The sequence below is a fragment of the Caretta caretta genome, chromosome 1 (assembly GCF_965140235.1).
Source record: "Caretta caretta isolate rCarCar2 chromosome 1, rCarCar1.hap1, whole genome shotgun sequence".
In the NCBI taxonomy this organism is placed as follows: Eukaryota; Metazoa; Chordata; order Testudines; family Cheloniidae; genus Caretta; species Caretta caretta.
The window spans coordinates 266,007,946-266,030,538 of NC_134206.1; the positions used below are offsets into that span (position 1 = coordinate 266,007,946).

Sequence of the window (22,593 nt, forward strand, 5' to 3'; positions counted from 1 at the left end):
GGAAGAAAGAAACTGACTTTATTCTTGGGACACTGGTGTCTTTACAAGTCATGGCAGCTAATTGAGTCTCCTTGACTGCTTTTGTCTTCAAAGGCAGGACTATGATTTGGGCACCACACCAGGATAAGAAGACCATAATGGGAACAGCCATTTACAGTGAGCACAAGGCAGAAATAACACCGTGGAGGACCATTTAGGGGGGCAATTCGCCCTGCCATGAGAGTTGTAGAGCTGGCAAGATGATTGTGTTCCCTCAAAAAGGCACTTCAGAGACCTGATTTGGAGCAAAAAAGGGACCAGAAGGGAGAGGGATTCTTCCCAATTTAGCCCCTCATATGTCACGACAGCTCTAGGTGGGTTATTTTCAATATAGCAGCGGGAAATGCAGAGGCTGTCCATGGGCCTGTGCAAAGACCTGCTTTTAACAGAATCTCCTGTGGCAGGAAGGAACAAGGGTTAGGAGGGTTCTGGAACCCTTTTGTGGGGGGCAGCATGGTGTGCGGGTCCAGGGCGTGGCACTCCTGGTGACTAGTGCAGCAGGCAGGGGAAGGAGAGAGAAGGCAGCTTGAGTGAGCTCACTCTGTCCACTCCTTCTTAATGGACAGATTCCACTCCCAGGTGAGATGGTCATGCTTGTCATCATCAGTGAAGAAGGACTTGTTATGATAGGTGCCCCGAGCCAGTATGCCCTTGGGTGTTTCCTCAATAGGTGTCAGGAATTCGTACTCCTCCGGCCGTGGCCCATAGCTGCCAACCATGAACGTAGCTTTATCCACTAGGAGTAAACAATCCACAAGGGAAAAGTCCATGAGGAGGGAAGTAAACAAGGAGAGGAAAAGCTGGGTTCCCGAGTATGGATCACACAGGAACTGAGGCAGGCATGAGCGGGAGAGGGCAGAGGCAGGGGGCAGACAGACTCACTGAATGAAATGATGCGAGATTTTTTTGCAGAGTCTATATATAGAATCTATGTATGGAATGAGGATCTCCCTCGGGATAGCCTGAGAAGGGCTGTGTGTGTACGAAAGGAAGAGGGCCCTTTATACGGTTAGAAGCTCTGTGGGGTAGCACAGAACAGGCTGTTTTTGCCTGTGTCTGTTTGAAGGCTCTGTATGGAATGGGAAATTCTGAGAGGGTGGCTTGGGCAGGATCTGTATATAATGGAAACCTGTGTGATGAGTGGTGTACACATGGCTGCCTGTGTCAGGGGAAGGCTCAGTGTAGGATGAGAGCCTTTGGAAGGGGCTCTTTGATCTGAGGGATATCTCTATAGCCTGGGAGAATTTGTGTGCAGGGTTGGGAGTGCATGGGGGTGTTGGTGTGTTTGGGAGGAGAGGGGGTTCTCTCTTACTCACCCTTCACCCCCGTCCGGTAGGTGTGCTGCACATATTTCAGTCCGGACACAATGTCCCTATTTACCTGCAAGAGGAAGTGATCAGAGATGAGTCTAATGAGGAGGGTCTCAGTGCAATCTCTCCTGCTCTCCTCCCCTCAACCACACACAGACATTCCTGTACCAGCTCCCCCCGCCACTACTCTCCTCCTTCCCTGTGCTGGACAGGGCGGGACAGGCCTCAGGGCCCAACATGGCGCAGACATTGCTGAGGGAAGCCCTGGCAGTTCTCAGTAGCCAGAGATGAGTTTTCACACAACCTGGATACTTCTGTTTCTCTAATGTGCATCAGAGTTCTTCCTCTCCTTGCCCAAGCCCCCAAGGTGGTTTGGTGGGGCGAGTTAACCAGTCTCTCAAGAGGCTCTGCAGAGACAATTGGGGGAAGGCTGAATGCAGGAAAAGCACAAGGTTCACAGCTGAGCATTCCCATGTTAAACCCCAGAACCAGCTGACTGGAGTCATGCATTCTGCACAAAGAGATGGGGAAAGTCTAGGGTAAGACTAACTGAGCTCACTCCCTCACCTCAAGGGCTGCAGTGGACACAGTTTATTTATTATTTATTGTGGACACAGTGCCTCACTGAAGCATTATTAAATCCGAAAACAACACAACATGCTGCTTCACATCCCAGGGTTCAGTTTGCTGTGCCTACAGTGATCCCAATCCTGGCCAGCCCTGGGAGCCAGGGAGAGAGTTAAGATAACTAGTCTGGCCATAGCCTTATCCCATCAGCAAGGGTGGGAAATTTAGGGAAACATTTCCTAGCAAAAAGAAGACTGGGGTGTAACTCTTGGGGTGTCATTATCTCTAGGCCTGTGTGCAGTAGAGCTGCATGGAAATGGTGGAAAATTTGTCCACATTAACATTTTCACTTTTTCAGTTCAGGAGGTTGAACATCTCTCAAATTTTGCTTTTCTGCAAAATGCAGCTACTTTTTTAACAAAAACTTGTAAAGATGAACGTGTCTGCTTTGCATGGCACCTTGCTCTTTGAATGCACCCCATTTTCAAAAGGAAGCAGGTGGAAATGGCATGAAACTCTGTTGAAATTTTTGGCAATGTGAAGCCATTTGGGAGGGCATAACACAATGCAGAAAATCTCAGATTCTGTGTATTTTGTCTTGTGCTGCAACTATTTTACCCACCTCTAGGTGTTTGGGAAGCCCAGCAACTCTCAGCAGATCAGCTTCACAGGGCTTCATTGGAAGCTTTTTTTTCCAGCTTTGGTTTGTATGGAATCAAATTTTGCTTTGAGTCCCAAAAACTGAAAGCAAAACTCAGTCACGGCTACTGAGTTTCACATAATGACATGTATGAACCATTTCCAAGCATGAATTTTGACTGGTTTCCATGCAACCTCCAGTTCACCACCTTAGTTTCATCAGGTTCACACAACAGGCTTACAAAGGTTAGCAAATCTTTAGGTGCATGTGGTCCAAGGTGATTTGTAACAATACCCCAAATCACTGGAGTTTTACATGGTTCAGAGCATCATTTCCAACATTTTGCTCAGCTCTGGTTATCTGTGATGACTGGCTGGTGACTGGAGTGTGCACTGAGCAACCTATGGGAAGGGACCAGAGAGAAAGTGACTCACTTTGAAGTGGATCTTAACTCTATATTCAACTCCTTCCTTTAGTACAAATGTCTCTTTCTTCAGTGCCGCAACGTCCCCTGTAGAGAGAGAATCAAACAGATAGATAGTACTGCCACAAAGAGAAGAAACCAGACTCTTCCAGGGAATGGATGTGCCCTTTCATCGGTTTTTCCTATAGCGCACCTGGGAAATGTGCATGCAGGTGTGTGTATATGCAAGCTTCTTTATGAATGTGCATACATACAGGTGCGTGCATATCCAAGTGTGTATGCAGGTATATGCATGCATAGACATATGTGCTCCTCTTCATACACAAAAATAGAGCATGCTTGTGTATATATATTCATGTGCACACTTGTGTGTGTGTGTGCACATGCATTCACAAGAGGCATGTGTGTGTGTGTGTGCAGATACACAAATGAGAGGCACACACGTGTGTGCAGATGTGTTTTGCCCTCCTGTTACTCCAGTGAACCAGGTGCGTAGCATGGCCCTCTATGCACCACATGTTAGCTGTTTCGCTCATGTGGAGTCCCTGGTTCTAGTGAGAGGGAGTGGAGGCGGGGAGTGTCTCGGCTGGAAACTCAGATGGGCTGCACAGTGTGTGAAGATAAATGGCTTTGCAATGCTGTGCATGCGTGCATGCTGGGGATTTCAGTTGAACAGGAAGTATCAATGCCTTGCCAGTCCTGACTTCCTCTCTCTGATAAGAAGCCCATATAAGGTGAAGCATGACTCTCTCACCATGTCCCCTGAAGCCGGAAGTGCAAGGTTGCTTGATACTCCAGTTTCAAAATGGCCTGTTACTCTAACATGTACCTATATCTTGTGCTGTTAGGAGCTAGCTGGGCAGAAACCAGAGCACACGCCTTTCCCTTTGTACAAAGAACTATAAGACCTGCAATTCTTAGAGATTTCCAAGATCTTCTGCAGAGGAGTTGAAGATGGAGACCACAGACATATGTCTTTATTACTTCTAACCTTCTTTTTACTGTAATTGTACTTTAAATAAGAAACTAGGCCCGAGATCTCCATAGGGAATATTCCCCTAGGGTTTACCTCACTTTCCACAGCACCAACTTCAAATGGGAAACAGGGCTCTGGAATTATCCTTAGACTTGAAATTTGGGCTGGACCTCTGATCATTCCCATATGTGACAAAGAAAGAAGTCTTCACCTACCCGTAAGGTCCATGGTGATTGATCCTGGAGCAGTATCACATACCAGGGTGAGCCGTGTGACTACCACGTTGGGAGCTGTTGGGTCTGTAGGATTGGAAAGAGGAGGCCAATTGGCTTGTAAAATCAAAGTGGAGGGAGGGAGAGGAATTAAGGAATCCAGGGTCCCTTCCTCATCTCCCTGTCTAAAGAACGCTCTGTTATCTAACGTGGAATAATGACTGGGTCCTCTTAGGAAGACAGAACAATGCACCTTGCCCAATGGGAACCATTCCATAAGCCACATCCCACTACCCCTCTAGAAGAGACTGTCAGGAACATACCTTCCACCACATGACGCTGCCCCAGAAAGAACTAACCCGGGCATAGCTGCCACCTTGGGTCCGTCCAGGCAGGATTCCCCCTTAGGCACATACCTGAGACCACAAAGCTCTTTCTCAGTAGAAACTCTCTCAGGCATGCATTCATGCCTCCACAAGCCTTCGCCCCATCCCAGACATCCCTAGCCACAGACCTGACACTACAGACCCTATCTCCAATTGAGTCCACCCACCCCAGTCAGGCACATATCTGGTAGCTTGCTCCCATACCCCAGCAAGAGCAATGCATATATGTACTGTACCCTCCCCATTGGGGACAACCTCAATCCTTCCCCACAATGCATTCCACCATTGTGTCCTCCCACAACCAGGATTGGACACACACTATATTTCTCTGTGAGCCTTTTCCATCAGAGATCCATACCTGCCACCACAGGCCCATCTCCCAGCAGGGATTTCTTGTACTTAGCGAGGCTTTCATCATCCTTGTCCAGCTCCTGCAGCTCCTGAAGCGATTTCTGGGGTGGGGGCTTGTAGTTGATTTTGCCATCCACATCCTCCTCCTCTTCCTCTACATGTAGGTCTGGGGTTTTCTCAGTCATGGTCTCTTGGCCTGAGGAGGGCAATACAGCCAGTCAGTGGCAGAACAAAGCAGGTGGGTACAGCCGGGGGGGGTGTGGGGGGGTATTTGTTCTCTGGAGAAAGCAACTCAGTCTCCAGGGTTGTCAGTCAGACACCTGGCACCATAGCTACTGGAACTAGGGGTGCTCACGGTGCTGCAGCACCCAGTGGCTTGAAGTGGTGTCTATCATATACAGGGTTCACAGTTTGGTTCAGTGGCTCTCAGCACCTCCACTATACAAATTGTCCGAGCACTGCTGCCTTGCATCAGCACCACATTCAACGTCGTAACCTAATGCCAAAGCAAAATGCTCAGAAATCTGATGCTTGAGGGTTGAATTAGTCTGTTGTTGCTGTTTTTGTATTTTCAGTTAGACATGCTTCCCCCCTTGTCTTTCTTTCTTGTTCCGCCCCCCGCTCCCCTGCTCTTTGTGGGGCCTCCAGGAGTGAGGAAAACAACTTAGACTGAACCAATGGCAATTTGCAACAAGCCACCTTGTGCAACCCTAGCACAGGACTACAATAACTTGGGCAAGCAGCCTCAGCACTGATCAATGAGTTCACATTAAAAGCGACTGTCACATATAGAAGCATGGAGGGAAATAAAAGTCATTAAGGAAAAGGTTTAATTTTCCTGCTTCTAATGGGCTATAAATAACACTTAGAAACGCAGAATTTACAAAAAGGTAAAATACCTGATAATGACTCTCTTAACTGAACAGATTAAATAAACCCTCTTTGCTCAAGAAAATGAATCCTACTAAATACAGCTGCACATGCCCCAGACTTTCTCTGCTGCACACCCTTGAAAATAGCTCACTTCATGCAATGACAGGGTCCACTTCCTGTGTAGGAAGGAAATGTGTGGTCTGTTCCTATGACAATACTTGCCCCAGCTGCAGACCTGCTCTGAGCAGTAGCATTTCAACCATAAGACATCTCCGAAGTGAGAGGAAGTGAGAACTAAAGTCAATGAGCAGTGGTCTCAGCGCGGGCTTAGACAGGAGCTGCTCAATGGACTTCCTCTTCCATGAAGACAACGGCGGGTTCTTTCCCCACGGAATCCTGGGATTATCCCAGACTTCCAGAGCCACTTCTGCAGTTGGTATAAATCAGTGCAGCTGCACTGAGGTCACCAGTTGGAAGAATGAACCTGCTCTGGTGGCTGCACAGAAAGAAGTAAAGAGAGACAGAAAAAGCGGAGGGAGGATGAGGAGATAGGTGGATGGATGGAGAATGGATGGCCAAAAGGAGAGAATGAAGTAGAGTAGGGGATAAATGGCCAGAATAAGGAAGGAAAGGTTGAGCGGTTGAGTAGATAGGACTGTAGGTTCTGCCTTAATGAATCAGATGACTGGTCCATCTAGTCTGGTATATGGTAGTGGCCAATTTTTGATGCTTCTGAGAAAGGTTTAAAAAACCCCAGCCACAATGCCATAGCCAATGGTGGATACTGCACATCAACCAAATCATTCTTTGCTGTGTGACAGTTTTGTTTGATTTGTTCTATATATAGTGGACATTCATTTTAGTGACTGACCGTTCATTCTTGTGTCATGGGACAGTATGAAAAGGGGGAATTGATACACTTCCACTTTACCCTTAGTTATTTTAAATTTCTCAATCAATTTCCCTCTAATTCTTCTCTCTAGGTAGGTAACCCTAGTGTTTGCCCACTCACACAATGGATATGTTGATGATAATGACATATTTCACTTGGTCATCAAAAAAACTTAAATTAAATTAAAATGACTCTCCCGGGATGAGTTTGTGAATAGAACTGTGCAAGGCTGAGTCACACCCAGCTTGGCAGCTTCAGACACTATCCCAGTCCTGGTGAGACTGATGGAAAAACTCCAGGAGGAGCATGTTAGCAGATGCCTTTGGTGGCGTAAAGGTGATAGATACATAGACTGACTAACGAGCCAAGGAACAGACAGATTTGGTCATGCCTTCCAATGGATGATACATATTCTATGAAACTGCATTACAATTAAATCCTTCAGTGAGTCTGGCACTAATGTGGAGAAGTCAGTGGTGAGAAAAGGAAATCTGAGACAGCCCTACGGATGAGGAGAAAGCTCAGATCTTCCAATTGGTGATTCATTGCAACTGCACTGATTTACACCAACTGAAAAATTGGTTCAGGGAGTCTGCATTCCATGGCAAAAGAACCTGAGATTGTCCTCATGAAAGAGGAAATCCAGGCCTGTCCCAGGACCCTATGGGAAAAAATCTGATTGATCCCCCAGCTTCAGCATGAATAATGCAGGATGAAGCCCTGAAACTGTTGATCATTCCCTGCACCATCTTGGGAGGTGGAGAATAGAGATTTTGTCCTGGAATTTCTGATTACTCCCCTTCCCTAAGATCTTCCTCCTGCTTTGCCCAGGGCTGAGGAACTTTTCCATCAGAACTAGTGCAGAGGACTCCCCTTCTCAGGAATTCCTTTGGGTGCCCTAAACCTCCCAGAGATCTTAGCAACTCACTGGGCAAGCTGGAATGGAAGACTACCTGATTACCTGAGTGAGCCAAAGGGATAGGGCTCTGGCTAGTCCCCTCCTGGCTCATTCGTATGCCTACGCTGCTGATCCCTACTACATGGAGTAGGTCAGACCCACGCCTGAGTTTTACTTCTAGGGTTCAAGAACCCAATCCTGCTTTGTACAAAACTCCCATTAACTTCAGTGGGAAAGGATGGGCCTTCTGTGCATATGTGTCCTCACTCACTACTGTCATCTACAAAATGGAACACATCAGAGCTTCTCCTGGACACCTCAGTTTCCTCCACCTTGTTTGTTAGTGCACACGGGTGTGGTTTGCCTCACTGGCCCAACAGGAAGGGCGATGCCCCTGGGGCTCTTCTGATATATTGTCTACATACTAAATGGCCACTTTTACAATGAAAAAATAAAATTAACCCTTAAAACACTTTTGGAAAGAAATTAAAGATTTGTTTCCTATCACGAATGCTTTCTCTTTCCCTACCCACTCCCACAGATTCTTCAGCCCTCCCTGTGCCCCTGCCCTGCCCCTCGAGACCTCCCTCTCTTCACGCACTAGAATTCAAATTGTGTCTGTGAGGCCCGGGGGCTCATCTCTGGCCATGGGGGAGAAACAATGGGCCAGAATTAGGGAGCCCCTGCCAGAAAGTGACAGCTTCAAAAGGCAAAGAGCAAAAACACCATAATCATTGGTGCCAGCCACCCACTCTGGCAGAGTCCCAGGGCTGAACGGGCAGGGGAGGTTGAAGCTTCAGACGTGCTCGCTGTAGGTCAGAGGGAGGCATGCTGACAGGAGGCAGCAGGCAGAGAAAGACCTTACTGCCACTCCCTGTGATGTATGGTATCTGCCCTGGGCATAAATAGGGGGCATCAGCCATTTTACCAGTGCTTCTTAAGAGCATCAAACTCACGTACAACGTAACCCCCAAATATAGGGCTTATCTACGCAACCATGAGGATTTGGCAGAGGGAATGCAATGGAATTTTCCATGATGCAGGGTAAACTACTTCCTCTCCCAGCCCCACCCTTCAGGGATGAAAGGTAAAATACCCCCCTGCCTGAGCAGGCCTCTTGAGAAAGCAAAGCATAGCGTTATTTACCAAGAGAGCCTGGGCAGGAGACAACTCCCAGCCCCCTCGAACCCTTCACGAGCATTTCCCAGGCTCACTGACAGCGCAGTGCAGAGCTGAACTCCGGCTGCCCAGTCATCTCCCCTTTCCCCTCACTGCTGTCTAACTTCCCTTTTCTGATGCAGCCAGGACCGTCCTCTTTGCATTTCAGACCCTTCCCTATTGTCAAGCTGTGCAAATCAATCCTCCCTCCGCCACAGGGAACAGGCTCAAACTGTGGTAGCAGAGTGAGAAGGCTCTTTTCCAGCTCCCCCTCCCCCGAGTTATCTGCATTTATACTCACTGGCTGGCGTCTGCGTCCGGGGACCCTCTCTGCTCTCTGCGCTCAGTTTTGAGCTTTGGCCGTTAGAGCAGGAAGGAAGTTGAAGGGGGGGGGGAAAGCGCCCACACTTGAAGAGGAAGCCCTGAGCTAGCTGCAGAGTCACTGCTCATGCTGCAGTGCTCACTTTATCTGGATCCTCCTACATCTTGATCAACGGGGTCTGAGTAGCATCCTTTCCCACAAACAGCCTGTGTGTGTGTGTGTGTGTATGTCACTGTGTGCTTGCATGGGTTTGGCTGTGGGTGTTTTGTATATTACTGTGTACCGTACCTCTTTGTCCGTGCCTGAAAGTCTGTGTGGATATGGGAATATATTGTTGCATGCATTTGTGCTCAGATGTGGGTGCGTGTACTGCAGTCCTGATTCTTCTCTCGCATTCGTTTTCCGCTGGTGTAGCTCCACTGATTTCAACAGGGTTATTCCTGGTGTGTGTGTGTGGGGGGGGGAGAGGGTGTAGATATAGGTGTGCATTACAGAGGCACCCCCATCTTCCCCAAATTTAAGGTGTGTTTAGTTTTCCACTTAAAGCAGGGTGTGAATCCCTAAATTAAGCATGGTAACTCACAGGAATCAATTATCCTCAAACACCAACAACCTCGAGAAGGAGAAACTTTGATTTTCTATGTGCTTTTCACGCTCTTTAGAGCCTGCTTTTCAGACATGTAGCAGTTTTAAAACCATTTCCTCTTTGAAATGTCAATAGAGATTCTTTCTCTTCCAACACAGAACATCCTCACCAAGTGCACATCTAATGCCTCACAATCACACAGAACATCCTCACCAAGTGTTAGTCTGTATTTGCAAAAAGAAAAGGAGTACTTGTGGCACCTTAGAGACTAACCAATTTATTTGAGCATAAGTGAGCTGTAGCTCACGAAAGCTTATGCTCAAATAAATTGGTTAGTCTCTAAGGTGCCACAAGTCCTCCTTTTCTCCTCACCAAGTGCATATCTAATGCCTCACAGTCACACTCAGATGCCAAACTTTCCTCTGACCTCATACTTTTCCAGATACAAATACAGTAACACATTAAAGACCTAACCCCTCCAGGTATGTTCACAGGCACACACCTTAGAATGCTCAAGAATCGATGAGGGAGGGGTGGGTGTGTAGGCACCACTAGGTAGGTTTTATAGTCCATCCAGCTGAGATTAGAGTTATTGTTTCTGTTTCAGTGTGATTGTTTGAGTGTGATTGTGAAGAATTGGATGTGTGTTGGGTGATTCTGTGTGTTGGAACTGAAAGCATGTTGGTTGTAGAACCACAATCTGAGGGCCAAATTCTTCTCTCGGTTACACTGGTGCAAATCTGGAGTAAATCCGCTGATTTTGATTTACTCCAGATTGACATGGGAGTAGCAGAACAGAATTAGGACCTGTGAGTAAACAGATCATGCAAAAGCATGTGAGTTGAGGCTGTTGTGAAATGGGGGAGGGATAGCTTAGTGGTTTGACCATTGGCTTGCTAAACCCAGGGTTGTAAATTCAATCCTTGAGGGGGCCACTTAGGGATCTGGGGAAAAAACTGGGGATTGGTCCTGCTTTGAGCAGGGGGTTGGACTAGATGACCTCCTGAGGTCCCTTCCAACTCTATGATTCTATGAAAGTAAATGTCACAGGTGGAGATTTTTAATGATTGTGTGGAAAGGAGATGTACCTGAGCAACTTTAAGTGAATGGAGTTTTGTTGTTGCTTTTGGGGGGTTGGGGTGGGAGGGAAACATACAAATCTGTGTGTATATGCATGTTTGTGTATTTAAGTGTGCAAGTGTGTGTAGATACCAAGATGTACGTATGAGTGTATATAGCTATAGGAGTGTGCACAGGTGCATGTAGGAAGGGGTGCATGTAGCTGTGTGTTTTATAGGTATGCGTGTATAATGTACATATGATATTGTATGTGCAAGAATGTGTTTGTGTATAGCCATGGATGTAGGAGTATGTATGATGTGGCCTATTGGATAGAATGCTGGAATGGGATTCAGCCAGCCTGTAGCGGCACAGGGAGGTGAAGTGACCTGTGACTTCGGGCCAGTCATGTCACCGCTCCATGTCTCAGTTTCCCCAACTGTAAAATGGGAGATGATAAATCTTAGCTCCTTTGTAGATCCTTGGGGATGCAGGAGTCATGTACAGCTCAGACAATGGAACCTACCTAGCAGTGGCCACACACCCACCCCTCCCCCATCTGTTCTTGAACATTCTAGAGTGTGTCACACCCTGATCACCTCAGTTCTGAGAGAAACTGTGATAAGGAGGGTCATGCCTAGTGGTCAGAGTTGGAATCAAGAGTCCAGGGTAGAGTTAGAGTGAAAGCATGGATGGAGAAAGAACAGGCTAAGGCTTGGGGAGTCTTTTCACTGTCAGTCAAAAATGAGTTCCAAGCCCTACAGAGACACTGAGCAGACTGAGAGGCTCTTTCTTTTTGAGAGGCTTATATACCTGGTCTGGAAGTCACATGGCCAGTTCCTAGCTTGTGGATTGGCTGGAGCCTAGCGCAGGAGTGACTCATCACCTTACAAGTTCCTTCCAACCACCAGCTGCAACAGACCAGGAGCAAATCTGGAAAGAAGATCCTGAACATAAGAATGGCTATACTGTGTCAGACCAAGGGTCCATCCAGCCCAGTATCCTGTCTACCGACAGTGGCCAATGCCAGGTGTCCCAGAGGGAGTGAACCTGACAGGTAATGATCAAGTGATCTCTCTCCTGCCATTCATCTCCACGCTCTGACAAACAGAGGCTAGGGACACCATTCCTTACACATCCTGGCTAATAGCCATTAATGGACTTAACCCCCATGAATTTATTCAGTTCTCTTTTAAACCCTGTTATAGTCCTAGCCTTCACAACCTCCTCAGGCAAGGAGTTCCACAGGTTGACTGTGTGCTGAGTGAAGAAGAACTTCCTTTTATTTGTTTTAAACCCGCTGCCCATTCATTTTATTTGGTGGCCCCTAGTTCTTATATTATGGGAATAAGTAAATAACTTTTCCTTATTCACTTTCTCCACACCACTCATGATTTTATATACCTCTATCATATCCCCCCTTAGTCTCCTCTTTTCCAAGCTGAAAAGTCCTAGCCTCTTTAATCTCTCCTCATATGGGACCCGTTCCAAACCCCTAACCATTTTAGATGCCCTTTTCTGAACCTTTTCTAAGGCCAGTATATCTTTTTTTGAGATGAGGGGACCACATCTGTACGCAGTATTCAAGATGTGGGCGTACCATGGATTTATTATATAAGGGCAATAAGATATTCTCTGTCTTATTCTCTATCCCTTTTTTAATTATTCCTAACATCCCATTTGCTTTTTTGACTGTCGCTGCACACTGGGTGGACGTCTTCAGAGAACTATCCACGATGACTCCAAGATCTTTCTCCTGATTAGTTGTAGCTAAATTAGCCCCCATCATATTGTATGCTCTTTAGACAGAGCCTCTAGTTGTTGGTTTAGTCAGTTTAGGTATTGTCGTTTAGGTTTGATGCTTAACTTAAAAAGTTAAAGGTTTTAATGCTAGTTATCTTTGGCCAAGGGCCAAGAGACCAGGTTTGACATGAGGCATATCATGTCTGATGGTATTCCCGGCATTGAAGGCACACACTCAGTGCCTCACTTGTCTTGACTATAAAGAAGCCCTGAAATACTAAACACATCAACAGGAGGGGGTGGTCAAACTTCAAAATGTCAGAGTCTGAGTTTGGATCACAGAAGTATCCAGAAGTTTGACCGTTTCTTACTAGTTTAGCCAAATCTTTAAAGGCACCTTCCTAAACCACACGACCTTTGCCCCCTAAGGCCAAGTGTTCTAAAATCTAAAATCAGTCAAGTAGCAAAAATCATGAGATTGGGCTAAAAATCATAAGAGTTTTTAAAAATAAAAAATAAATGTGGGGTTCTTTCTAGTTGCCATCTGGTACTGGAGCCTTTAGGGTTCATGTTTTCAAGCTAGAAACTTAGTAATTAAGAAAAATGCTGAGGTTCTCATATCAACACAGGAATCCAGGAGCTTTAAGGAATAAAACCCTAATATTGTGATAAAAGCAGGAGAGTCAGCAACACTCCCCTTCCAAACCTCCTACAGTCCTGGGCTTCCGTCTATTTGAGGGTTTTTTTCCCAGCGGGTCAGGGTGAACTTCTGCGCATCTCACAGACTTTTTAACATCTTCAGGAGGCTCTCATGATGTTTGGAAGAGCTGAGAAGTAAACCCATGCACTCCTTCTAACACCATCCTGCTTTATCTTTTTGGAGGAGGCAGCCTTCCTATCCACCCCTTTAGTTAGCTGCAGAATTGGAAACACTCATTTGAATCTCACTAAAGCTGCACATTAGCCTTTCAGTGCATGCAAATCTGTCTCATCCCCAAAGTACAAACACCATGCAACAATCCCTGTTCTCTAAAATTGTGGAGGAGGGCAGGAAGCGTAAAAGATCAATCAAACTCTCCCCAGTACACCACTCATCATTTTGAGAGACCCTAGAACATAATTAAGTATTGACTAGCCCTCTTTGGAAGAAGAGATTTCTGTGACTGTAATGGAAGGGGTAGAGGATCATGTGATGGTTAGATCTCCCAGTGACCATTGGGTTCTCTCTCCCACTGAAACCAGGAAGGCCAAACCCTTATCAATACATTTCAGAATCTCACCAAAAATAAAAGAGAGAGAGAAAGAGAGGATCCAAGTGGTGTGGTGGTTTATATTCAGGGTTTGTCTCTGGAGTTCTTAATTTTTGGAATCAGTGTATTCACTTCTAATCAACAGGCAATAGACAACATATTGTAGGTAACTACATTTTGCTGTCCTGAGTTCAGTTGGATATAGTGTCCTCTTCATTTTGTGTCTGAAATTTTGCAGAATGTTGCTGTATGCTGTTTAATGCCTTTGATATATTCCACCCCAGAGGTAGCTGCATTTCAGCAAGGGATGAAGTGATCTTTATATTCTGCCAGTTGCAACTGGTGACCACCAGATTTAGTTAACACTGCAGACCAATTTCTGTCATAACCTTTTGTTTTCACATGCTTGTAAGTTTCCCAAACATTCATCTTTGAGGCGAAATTTTCTAGTTATGGGCTCTGACACAAGGTGATTGAAGTTGGAGCAGAGATTCCAGCATTTTTTAATGATGAGAAGTTATAAAGCCTATGTTTTTCCTAGTGCAAACAATGTTTAATGTAGAGATGTTTGAGTGAGGGGTATAAATGTGCACTTGTATAGAACTTTACAAGTATTATTATTTAATTAGACTTCACTCTACTCTGTATAATTTCCTCTGGTCCTGCACCTACATCATTAACTGTGCCAGCCGTACAAGTGACTGATCTTTTCTGGGAGGAATTCACAGTTGTGTTGCAGCAACCTTATGCCAGTAGAGCTGATGCAAAGTAGTTGTAAGTCTCACCCCGAGGCTTCCCCAGAAAGATAAAACAGTTGTCATTTATTCATAAAAAGCTACAAAATCTTAACTTCAATGGTGTCACCCTCGGCAGTATGGCAGGGGGACTCACTGCCCTCCTCCCCAGGCTCCCAGCTCCAGGTCCTCTGGTTGGTGGAAATGTTGATAATACTGCACAATGTCGTCAAAAATGCACATCATTCAAAGACCCTTTCTCCCACGAATGCAGTGGTACCAAATATGACAAACCTAGAACATTTATATAGATAACTATTCAAGAAAATGTTGAAAAATCAACTTTTTAAAATTATACTTTAACACAGGCATGACAAACATGCATCCCTCACCAAGTTACATTGTAGCCCTTGATTGACAGTACTGTGTTACCGGCTAATGCTCAGAACATGATACCTGGTTACATAGGCGCCAACTCCGCGGGTGCTCATGTCCTGGTCATGTCCAGATCTTAGTATGATGTTGATCTACATGAGACTTTGGGAAAGTCCGAGTTCTCCAAGGTATCATGATTGATGTTCGAATGCTATGGAACAATGCATGTGTGCCAGGTGAAAAGCAAACTAATGCACATCTTGTATGGTCCTCCTAAGCCAGGACCTACTGACAATGTAACCGGCACATTATGTCGGCAGGGGCCTTTCAGCAGAGCAATCATAGATGGTATGACTCAGGTACAAGTTCTCGGCAAACCAGAACCTGTTAACACCTGCTGAGATTGGGCTGAATACTTCAGTATGATGTCACGGAGAAAATACTGGACCTATGATGAAATCCACCTAGTGTTTGACATGTATGCAGAAAAATCAATTAAAAATATTACCAGAAAGAAGAGCCTCCACGCTATTGGACCTGTGTAATACAAATTCACTGACTCCATGAACATCTCCAGTGCCACAATGAAATAGCTACTATCTCATATTCACACGAAGGATGAGTTAAATGCATATCTTGCAGGAAAAACACTCCAGCATGTGAAGAATTGCTTGAAGAATTTGGTTGTCACATGGTATAATCAAGCTGCTGCCTCTCACTATTCAGTGGAGTTTCTTTGTAGTTCCCATGAGGAGGCTGACAGTAATATAATCTTGCATGCTATCAATGCCACAAATGCTACTAAACTTTGGATATTTGCACAAGACACAGATGTTTTAGTGCTCACTGTGAGATGCTACCCAAGACGTCAGCAAGATTTTGTTTTTGTGCCTCCTGCTGGGGAACAGAATTGCTCTATATCCATCAGAATTGCTCTATATCCTATAATTTGAACCATTAAAAGACGCCATCCTGAAAGATTTCCATGCCATTTCCGAATGTGACACTACTGGACAATTGGCTGGAAACATCAAATTATCTTACTGGAAGGCATTTGATTCAGCCACCAAAGACTCCTTCCTCGCTCTGAAGATGCTTGGAACAGCTGGAGGCATTCATATGCCAAGTTTAGTATTTGAAGACCATCATTGTGACATTTGCTGAGCTACATAAGTGGATGTTTTCCAAGAAGCAGACAAACAGAGAAAAAATGCCACTGACAAAGGATGCATTTTCATCTGTTATCAGGAAGGCAAATTACCAGGCAATGGAATGGCCTCAGGATGATTAAGTGCATCTGTCATAAATATAAAGGGAAGGGTAAACACCTTTAAAATCCCTCCTGGCCAGAGGAAAAACCCTTTCACCTGTAAAGGGTTAAGAAGCTAAGATAACCTCGCTGGCACCTGACCAAAATGACCAATGAGGAGACAAGATACTTTCAAAAGCTGGGAGGAAGGAGAAACAAAGCCTCTCTCTCTCTTTCTCTCTCTCTTTCTTTCCTCTGTGTTATGCTTTTGCTGGGGATAGAACAGGAATGGAGTCTTAGAATTTAGTAAGTAATCTAGCTAGATACGCGTTAGATTCTGATTCCTTTAAATGGCTGAGAAAATAAGCTGTGCTGAATGGAATGTAGATTCCTGTTTTTGTGTCTTTTTGTAACTTAAGGTTTTGCCTAGAGGGATTCTCTATGCTTTGAATCTAATTACCCTGTAAGGTATTTACCATCCTGATTTTACAGAGGTGATTCTTTTGACTTTTTCTTCTATTGAAATTCTTTTTAGGAATCTGAATGCTTTTTTCATTGTTCTTAAGATCCAAGGGTTTGGGTCTGTGTTCACCTATGCAAATTGGTGAGGATTTTTATCAAACCTTCCCCAGGAAAGGGGGTGTAAGATTTGGGAGGATTTTGGGGGTAAAGACGTTTCCAAACGGGCTCTTTCCCAATTATATCCCTGTTAGATGTTTAGTGGTGACAGCAAAAGTCCAAGGGCAGAAGGTAAAATAGTTTATACCTTGGGGAAGTTTTAACCTAAGCTGGTAAAAATAAGCTTAGGAGGTTTTCATGCAAGACCCCACATCTGTACCCTAGAATTCAGAGTGGGGAAGGAACCTTGACAGCATCCAAAACTACTCTCCTTTATCGGGCATAGATGGATCTTGGAGAATGGACTGATCACACCAGTTATGTTTGAAATACCACACGCTCTGGAATCAATCCTTCCGCTAATCGATGGTCATGTGCAAAGACCAGATGCTCACCACCCTGCAAATGTTTGGCCATCAGCCTATCACTTATGGAGATGTATGAGTGTGGAACGGATGAGGATTAGTGTGACAATGCATCTAGCAGTGGTGCCCTAGACAGAGACAACACTGATGATGACTCCGATGAATGAACGCTTTAAGTCTTTTTTTATGTAAGCAATGCATCCTGGTGTTAAAGTGTAATTACCACAACTTTGCCTTTTAAACATTTTCTCCAATATATATCTACATAATTGTTCTAGGTTTGCCTTGTTTGGTAACTGAGTTTGGGTGGGGTGGGGAAAGGGCTTTCGAATGATACCCAACTCGCCCTATTTCCGATGCATTATATTATCAAAATTTCTACCAACCGGAGGCGCAGGAGCTGGGAGCCGAGGATAGTGAGTCCCTCCTGTGACGCTACCAAGGGTGACACCACTGAAATGATGATTCTGTGGATTTTTATGAATCAGATGACACCTCCCTGACCCTTCCATCCCTGACTTGCCCACACAATGAAATTTGACTATATTAGGCTCCTAGGCTAGAGTAGTAAGCCTCCCTTCTAAATGCAGAAATCCCCCCTGCCCCAATGAAATTTACAGTATCTCTTGGAAACTGTCTCTATGGTAAGCTAGTGACGTACTTTGGAATTCTGTGGGAAGAAAGTTGCAAAATAAATGTAGAGCAACTTCAGTGGGATTGACAGGAGAATTTGGCCCAGTAACTGAAATTGTATAAATGCATATATGCTATACAAGTACAAGTCCCCAGCCTGCCTGAGGGATCATTTAAAAGCATAAATCCTGTTGAAGTTATTGCTACTCACAGGAACTTACAACATATTTTCCCCATTGTTACACTACTTCACTCTGCTAGTACACTAGTTTATGTGGAAAGTGAAAGTGACAGAGATGTGAATACATACCTTGGTATGGGCGCAGATGTGCACAGTGTGAGAGCCTCTGTATAGATAGGAATGGGTGTGTGTTTAACATGCCTCAGCACTACATGTGGTAGGCTGAAGGTCACAGAGCATGTGTTTAGCAAAGATGGGAGGGGACACACATGGAATGGTCCAGACACACAGCACACAGCAGGGGCCTTCATGGGTTTCCGTAATTCCTGACCCATATTACTGAAGAAGGTTTCCTGTGGAAGTAGGTTCCTGAAATTCATTCAGAGGGATGAGACTGCAGGTATTTTCCAGGTTGGGTGGCACGGAATCAGTCAGGTGGGAACCTGAGCCCAGGGGAACGTGATGGAGTGCTCTGCCTGGGGGAGGGGGGGGGGGGAGAGATTGGAGACTTAACGCCCAATTAAGCAGCTTTTAAGCCAGCTAAAGTGCTAATCGCATAACTCCAGTCCCCAGTTCAAAGGTGAGGAAGGAAGACACAGGAACCCTGGGCAACTGCTGCTGCCTCTCCCACTTGCTTCAGCAGCACATATACTAAAATGGGAATGATACAGAGAAGATTAGCATGGCCCCTGCGCAAGGATACATGCAAATTCATGAAGCATTCCACCTATCAAACACACAAAGGGGGCAAGGCTGGGGGAGAGGGTGTTGGTGAAATGAGAGGGTGGTTCAGGCAGGGAGAAAGAGACTGAAAGGTAGAAAGTGGCGGGAGGGGGCAGCTGGAAGAAAGGGGAAAATAGGGACCTGGGTGGGGACACAGAGAAGGGGCAGAGTGGAGTGAGCCAGAAGGATTGAAAAACAGTCTGGTAAAGGAAAGAGGGGTCAAAGACTGCAAGTATGTCTACACTGCAAAATGGGTGTGCTCTTAATGCAGGTTAGCTAAATCAGGTTCAAATGGCAGCAAAGACACAGCAAGCCCCCCAGCCCACAGAGGTAGACTCGTGCTAGTGGGGCTCAAGCTAGCACGCTAGAAACAGCAGTGTGGATGTTCCAGTTCAGGCGGAAGCTCAGGCTTTCAAACCAACACAACACCCTGTGCTTCCAGCCCGAGCCTGGACATCTACACTGCTGCTGTTAGCATGCAGACACAAGCCCCACTAACACACGTCTGTCTACCTGGGCTGGGGGGCTCACTCCCAGCTGCAGTGTAGAGATACTTTAGGGGAGCCTGGGCTTGTCTTGAGCTGCTAACCTGAGTTAGGTCGACTTGGCATGTCATCCCTGCTATTTTAACCTGAGTTTGCTAACATGGGTTAGCTGACCAGAGTTAAGAACACACCTCTTTTTGCAATGTAGACATACCTTGAAAGAGAGACCCAGGAAGGGAGAGGGCACTCTAACTAGGAGAGTAGGGTTGCCACCCATCCGGTTTTCACCTGGACAGTCTGGGTTTCAGCTTGTGTGTCTGGATGCCATTTGACAAGCTCTGATGTCAGTTTTTTTTTCAATCTGGGGGGAAGAGTCAGAGCAGGCGCAGGGCCTGTGGAAGAAGTGGAGAACAGGGAAGGGCCTCAAGCATGGGAGGCAAATTCTATGGGCCTGTGGAGCCTGGGCACCAGGAATATTCGTGGCCCGGGGCCCAGCTCCAGCACTGTTTGAGGACGGGTCTCTCCCTCGGCCCCACCTTCCACCCCTGGACACTCCCCCTGCACCCCCGGGTGATTTAAAATGGCCCGGGACCCCCACCCATCACCGGCAGTGTAGGGGAGCTGAGCAGCTTCCTGCCTGCTTGCTCCAGGTAGCTGCTGGCCCCTCCCTGCTGTCCCTGGGCGGGGTGGGTCTATGTCCCACCCCAAGCGCCCCTGTGGCCAATAGGAAGCTGTGGGGGCAGTGCCTGGGGGTAGCAGCACACAGAGGCCCCCCGGCCCGCCCTGCCTAGGAGCCCCAGGTAAACGCCACACACCCCCACCAACCCTCCATCCCCCACCCCTTTCCCACACACACCCTCCCGCCCCCAAACTCCCTCCCAGAGCCTGCACCCCCACCCCCAGCCCAAAGCCTGCACCCTCACCCCCTCCTGCACCCCCATCCTAGCCCAGAGCCTGCACCCAGCACTCAAACTCCCTCCCAGAGCCTGCACCCTGACCCCCTTCCCACACACCTCATCCTGCCCCAAACTCCCTCCCAGATCCTGCACCCCCTCCCTCCGCACCCGCTCCTGTTCCCAAACTCCCTCCCAGAGCCTGCATCCTCACCCCCAGCCCAGAGCCTGCACCCAAACTCCATCTTAGAGCCTGCACCCCTCAACTCCTCCGGCACACCCACCCCCTGCCCCAGCCCAGAGCCTCCACCCAGCACCCAAACTCCGTCCCAGAGCCTGCACCCCCACCCACTTCCCACACAGCCCCTCCTGCCCCCAAACTCCCTCCCAGAGCCTACACCCTTCACCCCCTCCTGCACCTCCACCCCTTGCCCCAGCCCAGAGCCTACATGTTCTGGGCACCACCAAAATTTCTACAAACCTGCCATCCCTGGCCTCAAGGGAAGAGGTGAAACAGGGGTAGGGCCTTGTGGGTCCAGTTACCAGCCATTAGAAAGGTGTCAACCCTAAGGAAGAGGGTGAATACAGGAAAGGAGACAGGTTTCTGGATAGGGAGAGAAGGATTCTACAGGTCCCCCTAGGTGCAAATTAGAGAACAGCAAGTGAATGTCTCAGGCCTGGTCTACACTACAGAGTTAGGTCAACGTAAGGCAACTTAAATCGACCTAAGTCTGTAAGCGTCTACACTAAAATGTTGCTCCTGCTGATGTAACTCGCCTGCTATTCTGACTTAATAACTCCACCTCCATGAGAGGCATAGCACTTAGCTCAATGTAGTTAGGTCAATGCAGCGTCAGTGTAGACACTGCGTTACTTACGTCGACTTTAGTGGCCTGCAGGAGGTGTCCCCCAATACCCCACCGTGACTGCTTTGGTCACCGTTTTGAACTCCACTGCCTGGTGGCCAGGTACACAGGTACACGCCTCTCCCCTCAAAAGTCCCATGAATTTTTGAAATTCCATTTCCTGTTTGCTCAGTGTGGAAAGCTCACCCAACGACTGTCTAGCTGACCATGCCAGCTCCACGCTGCAGACACACTCCTGCCAGGAGCACATAGGAGGTGGTGGATCTCCTACGTTTCTGGGGAGAAGAGGCTGTGCAAGCACAACTCTGGCCCAGCCATAGAAATGTCGCTATCTACGAGCAGCTCAGTCAGGGGAGAAGGGCTACAAAAGGGACCCGCAGCAGTGCCATGTGAAAGTTGTACCAGAAGGCAAGGGAGGCTAACAGTTACTCTGGTGCAGAGTCGCAGACATGCTGCTTTGATAAAGAGCTGCATGCCATTGTCGGCAGAGACCCCTTCCCCTCCCGCCCTCAAGAGTCCCCCGATACTTGGGAGGAGCTGGAGTCATAGACCCCCAAAGTGAACAGTGAGGAGGAGGTGTTGGGCAAGGAAGAGGAGGAGGAGGAGGAGTATGGGAGGAGTGTTGTATGTAAGACATAGGAGGTAACTGTCCCACTCTACTGGGCACTGGTGAGGCCTCAGCTGGAGCACTGTGTCCAATGCCGGGTGTCAAACTTTCGGAAAGATGTGGACAAACTGGAGAGAGTCCTGAGCAACAAAAATGATAAAAGGTTTAGAAAACCTGACCTTTGAGGAAAGGTTGACACAAGTGGACATCTTTAGTCTTGAGAAAAGAAGATTGTGAGGAGGCCTGACAAAGTCTTCAAATCTGTTAAGGACTGTTATAAAGAGGACAGTGATCGATTGTTGTCCATGTCCCCTGAAGGGAGGACAAGAAGAAATGGCTGCTGCAAGGGACATTCAGGTTAGATATTAGAAAAAACTTTCTAACTCTAAGGGTGGTTAAGCACTGGAATAGGTTACCAAGGGAGATTGTGGAATCCCCATCACTGGAGGTTTTAAAGAACAGATTAGACAAACATCGGTCAGGGATGGCCTAGGTTTACTTTGACCTGATGACTTTTTAAGGCGTCCCTTCCAGCCCTGCAGTTCTATGACTCTAGAATATAAGTGAGATCGCAATCAGAGTGTAAGTATTTTTATTGTTTGTTGGAAATTCATTTCTGGCCTAGGTGGGATTTAGAAGGACAGAGAGTTTTGTGAAAAGGACAGTGACAAGTTAGTCCAAATAACAAATATTGTACATGTTTTGTATCAGCTGTTTTAGATCCTCAGCTGGTGTAAATTAATGAGTATAGATCCACTGATGCCAGTAGAACCACCAGTCAAGGATCTGGCCCGCTATATTTCAGCCTCAGGTCAGATATCTTTTCATAGCAAGACAAACTCATCCATGGAATTGTGAGTGTATTTTAAATTGTGTGTTTCCTGTATCATTAAAGTTTGCCAAATTTGTTGTTATTTCCAGTATAGTTATGATTACCATAGTTACCATAGGGTTTGAGATCTTGGGGGAGGGGTTGCAAAAGATTTCTTAGAATGGAAGGAGGGGGAAAGGTCATAGAATATCAGGGTTGGAAGGGACTTCAGGAGGTCATCTAGTCCAACCCCCTGCTCAAAGCAAGACTAATCCCCAATTTTTGCCCCAGATGGCCCCCTCAAGGATTGAATTCACAACCCTGGTTTACCAGGCCAATGCTCAAACTACTGAGCTATCCCTACAGC

At 46.7% G+C, this 22,593-nt stretch overlaps 2 protein-coding genes and 1 non-coding gene across 4 annotated transcripts in view; 2 read left to right on the plus strand and 1 right to left on the minus strand.

Moving 5' to 3' along the window:
• On the minus strand, positions 1–9,211 carry ARHGDIB (Rho GDP dissociation inhibitor beta). The gene is made up of 6 exons (XM_048835375.2): positions 9,028–9,211; positions 4,913–5,101; positions 4,172–4,255; positions 2,991–3,067; positions 1,356–1,419; positions 1–775 (listed from the first exon to the last, which is right to left on the minus strand). Exons 2-6 carry the CDS (start codon positions 5,088–5,090, stop codon positions 576–578), a joined length of 603 nt encoding a protein of 200 aa, XP_048691332.1. The 5' UTR covers positions 5,091–5,101; positions 9,028–9,211; the 3' UTR covers positions 1–575.
• The window catches only part of PDE6H (phosphodiesterase 6H), a 25,150-nt gene continuing 11,110 nt past the window's right edge, over positions 8,554–22,593 (plus strand). The window contains exon 1 of one of the 2 annotated variants that reach the window (XM_048835409.2): positions 8,554–8,655. The gene's annotated coding sequence lies outside the window, so the exon portion shown is untranslated. Of the gene's footprint in view, positions 8,656–16,323; positions 16,351–22,593 lie in introns of those variants that run through there. The other variant, XM_048835408.2, reaches the window with a different exon arrangement.
• On the plus strand, positions 18,473–18,574 carry LOC125630741 (U6 spliceosomal RNA). Its single transcript, XR_007354782.2, has one exon. It is a non-coding gene; the product is annotated as a U6 spliceosomal RNA (small nuclear RNA).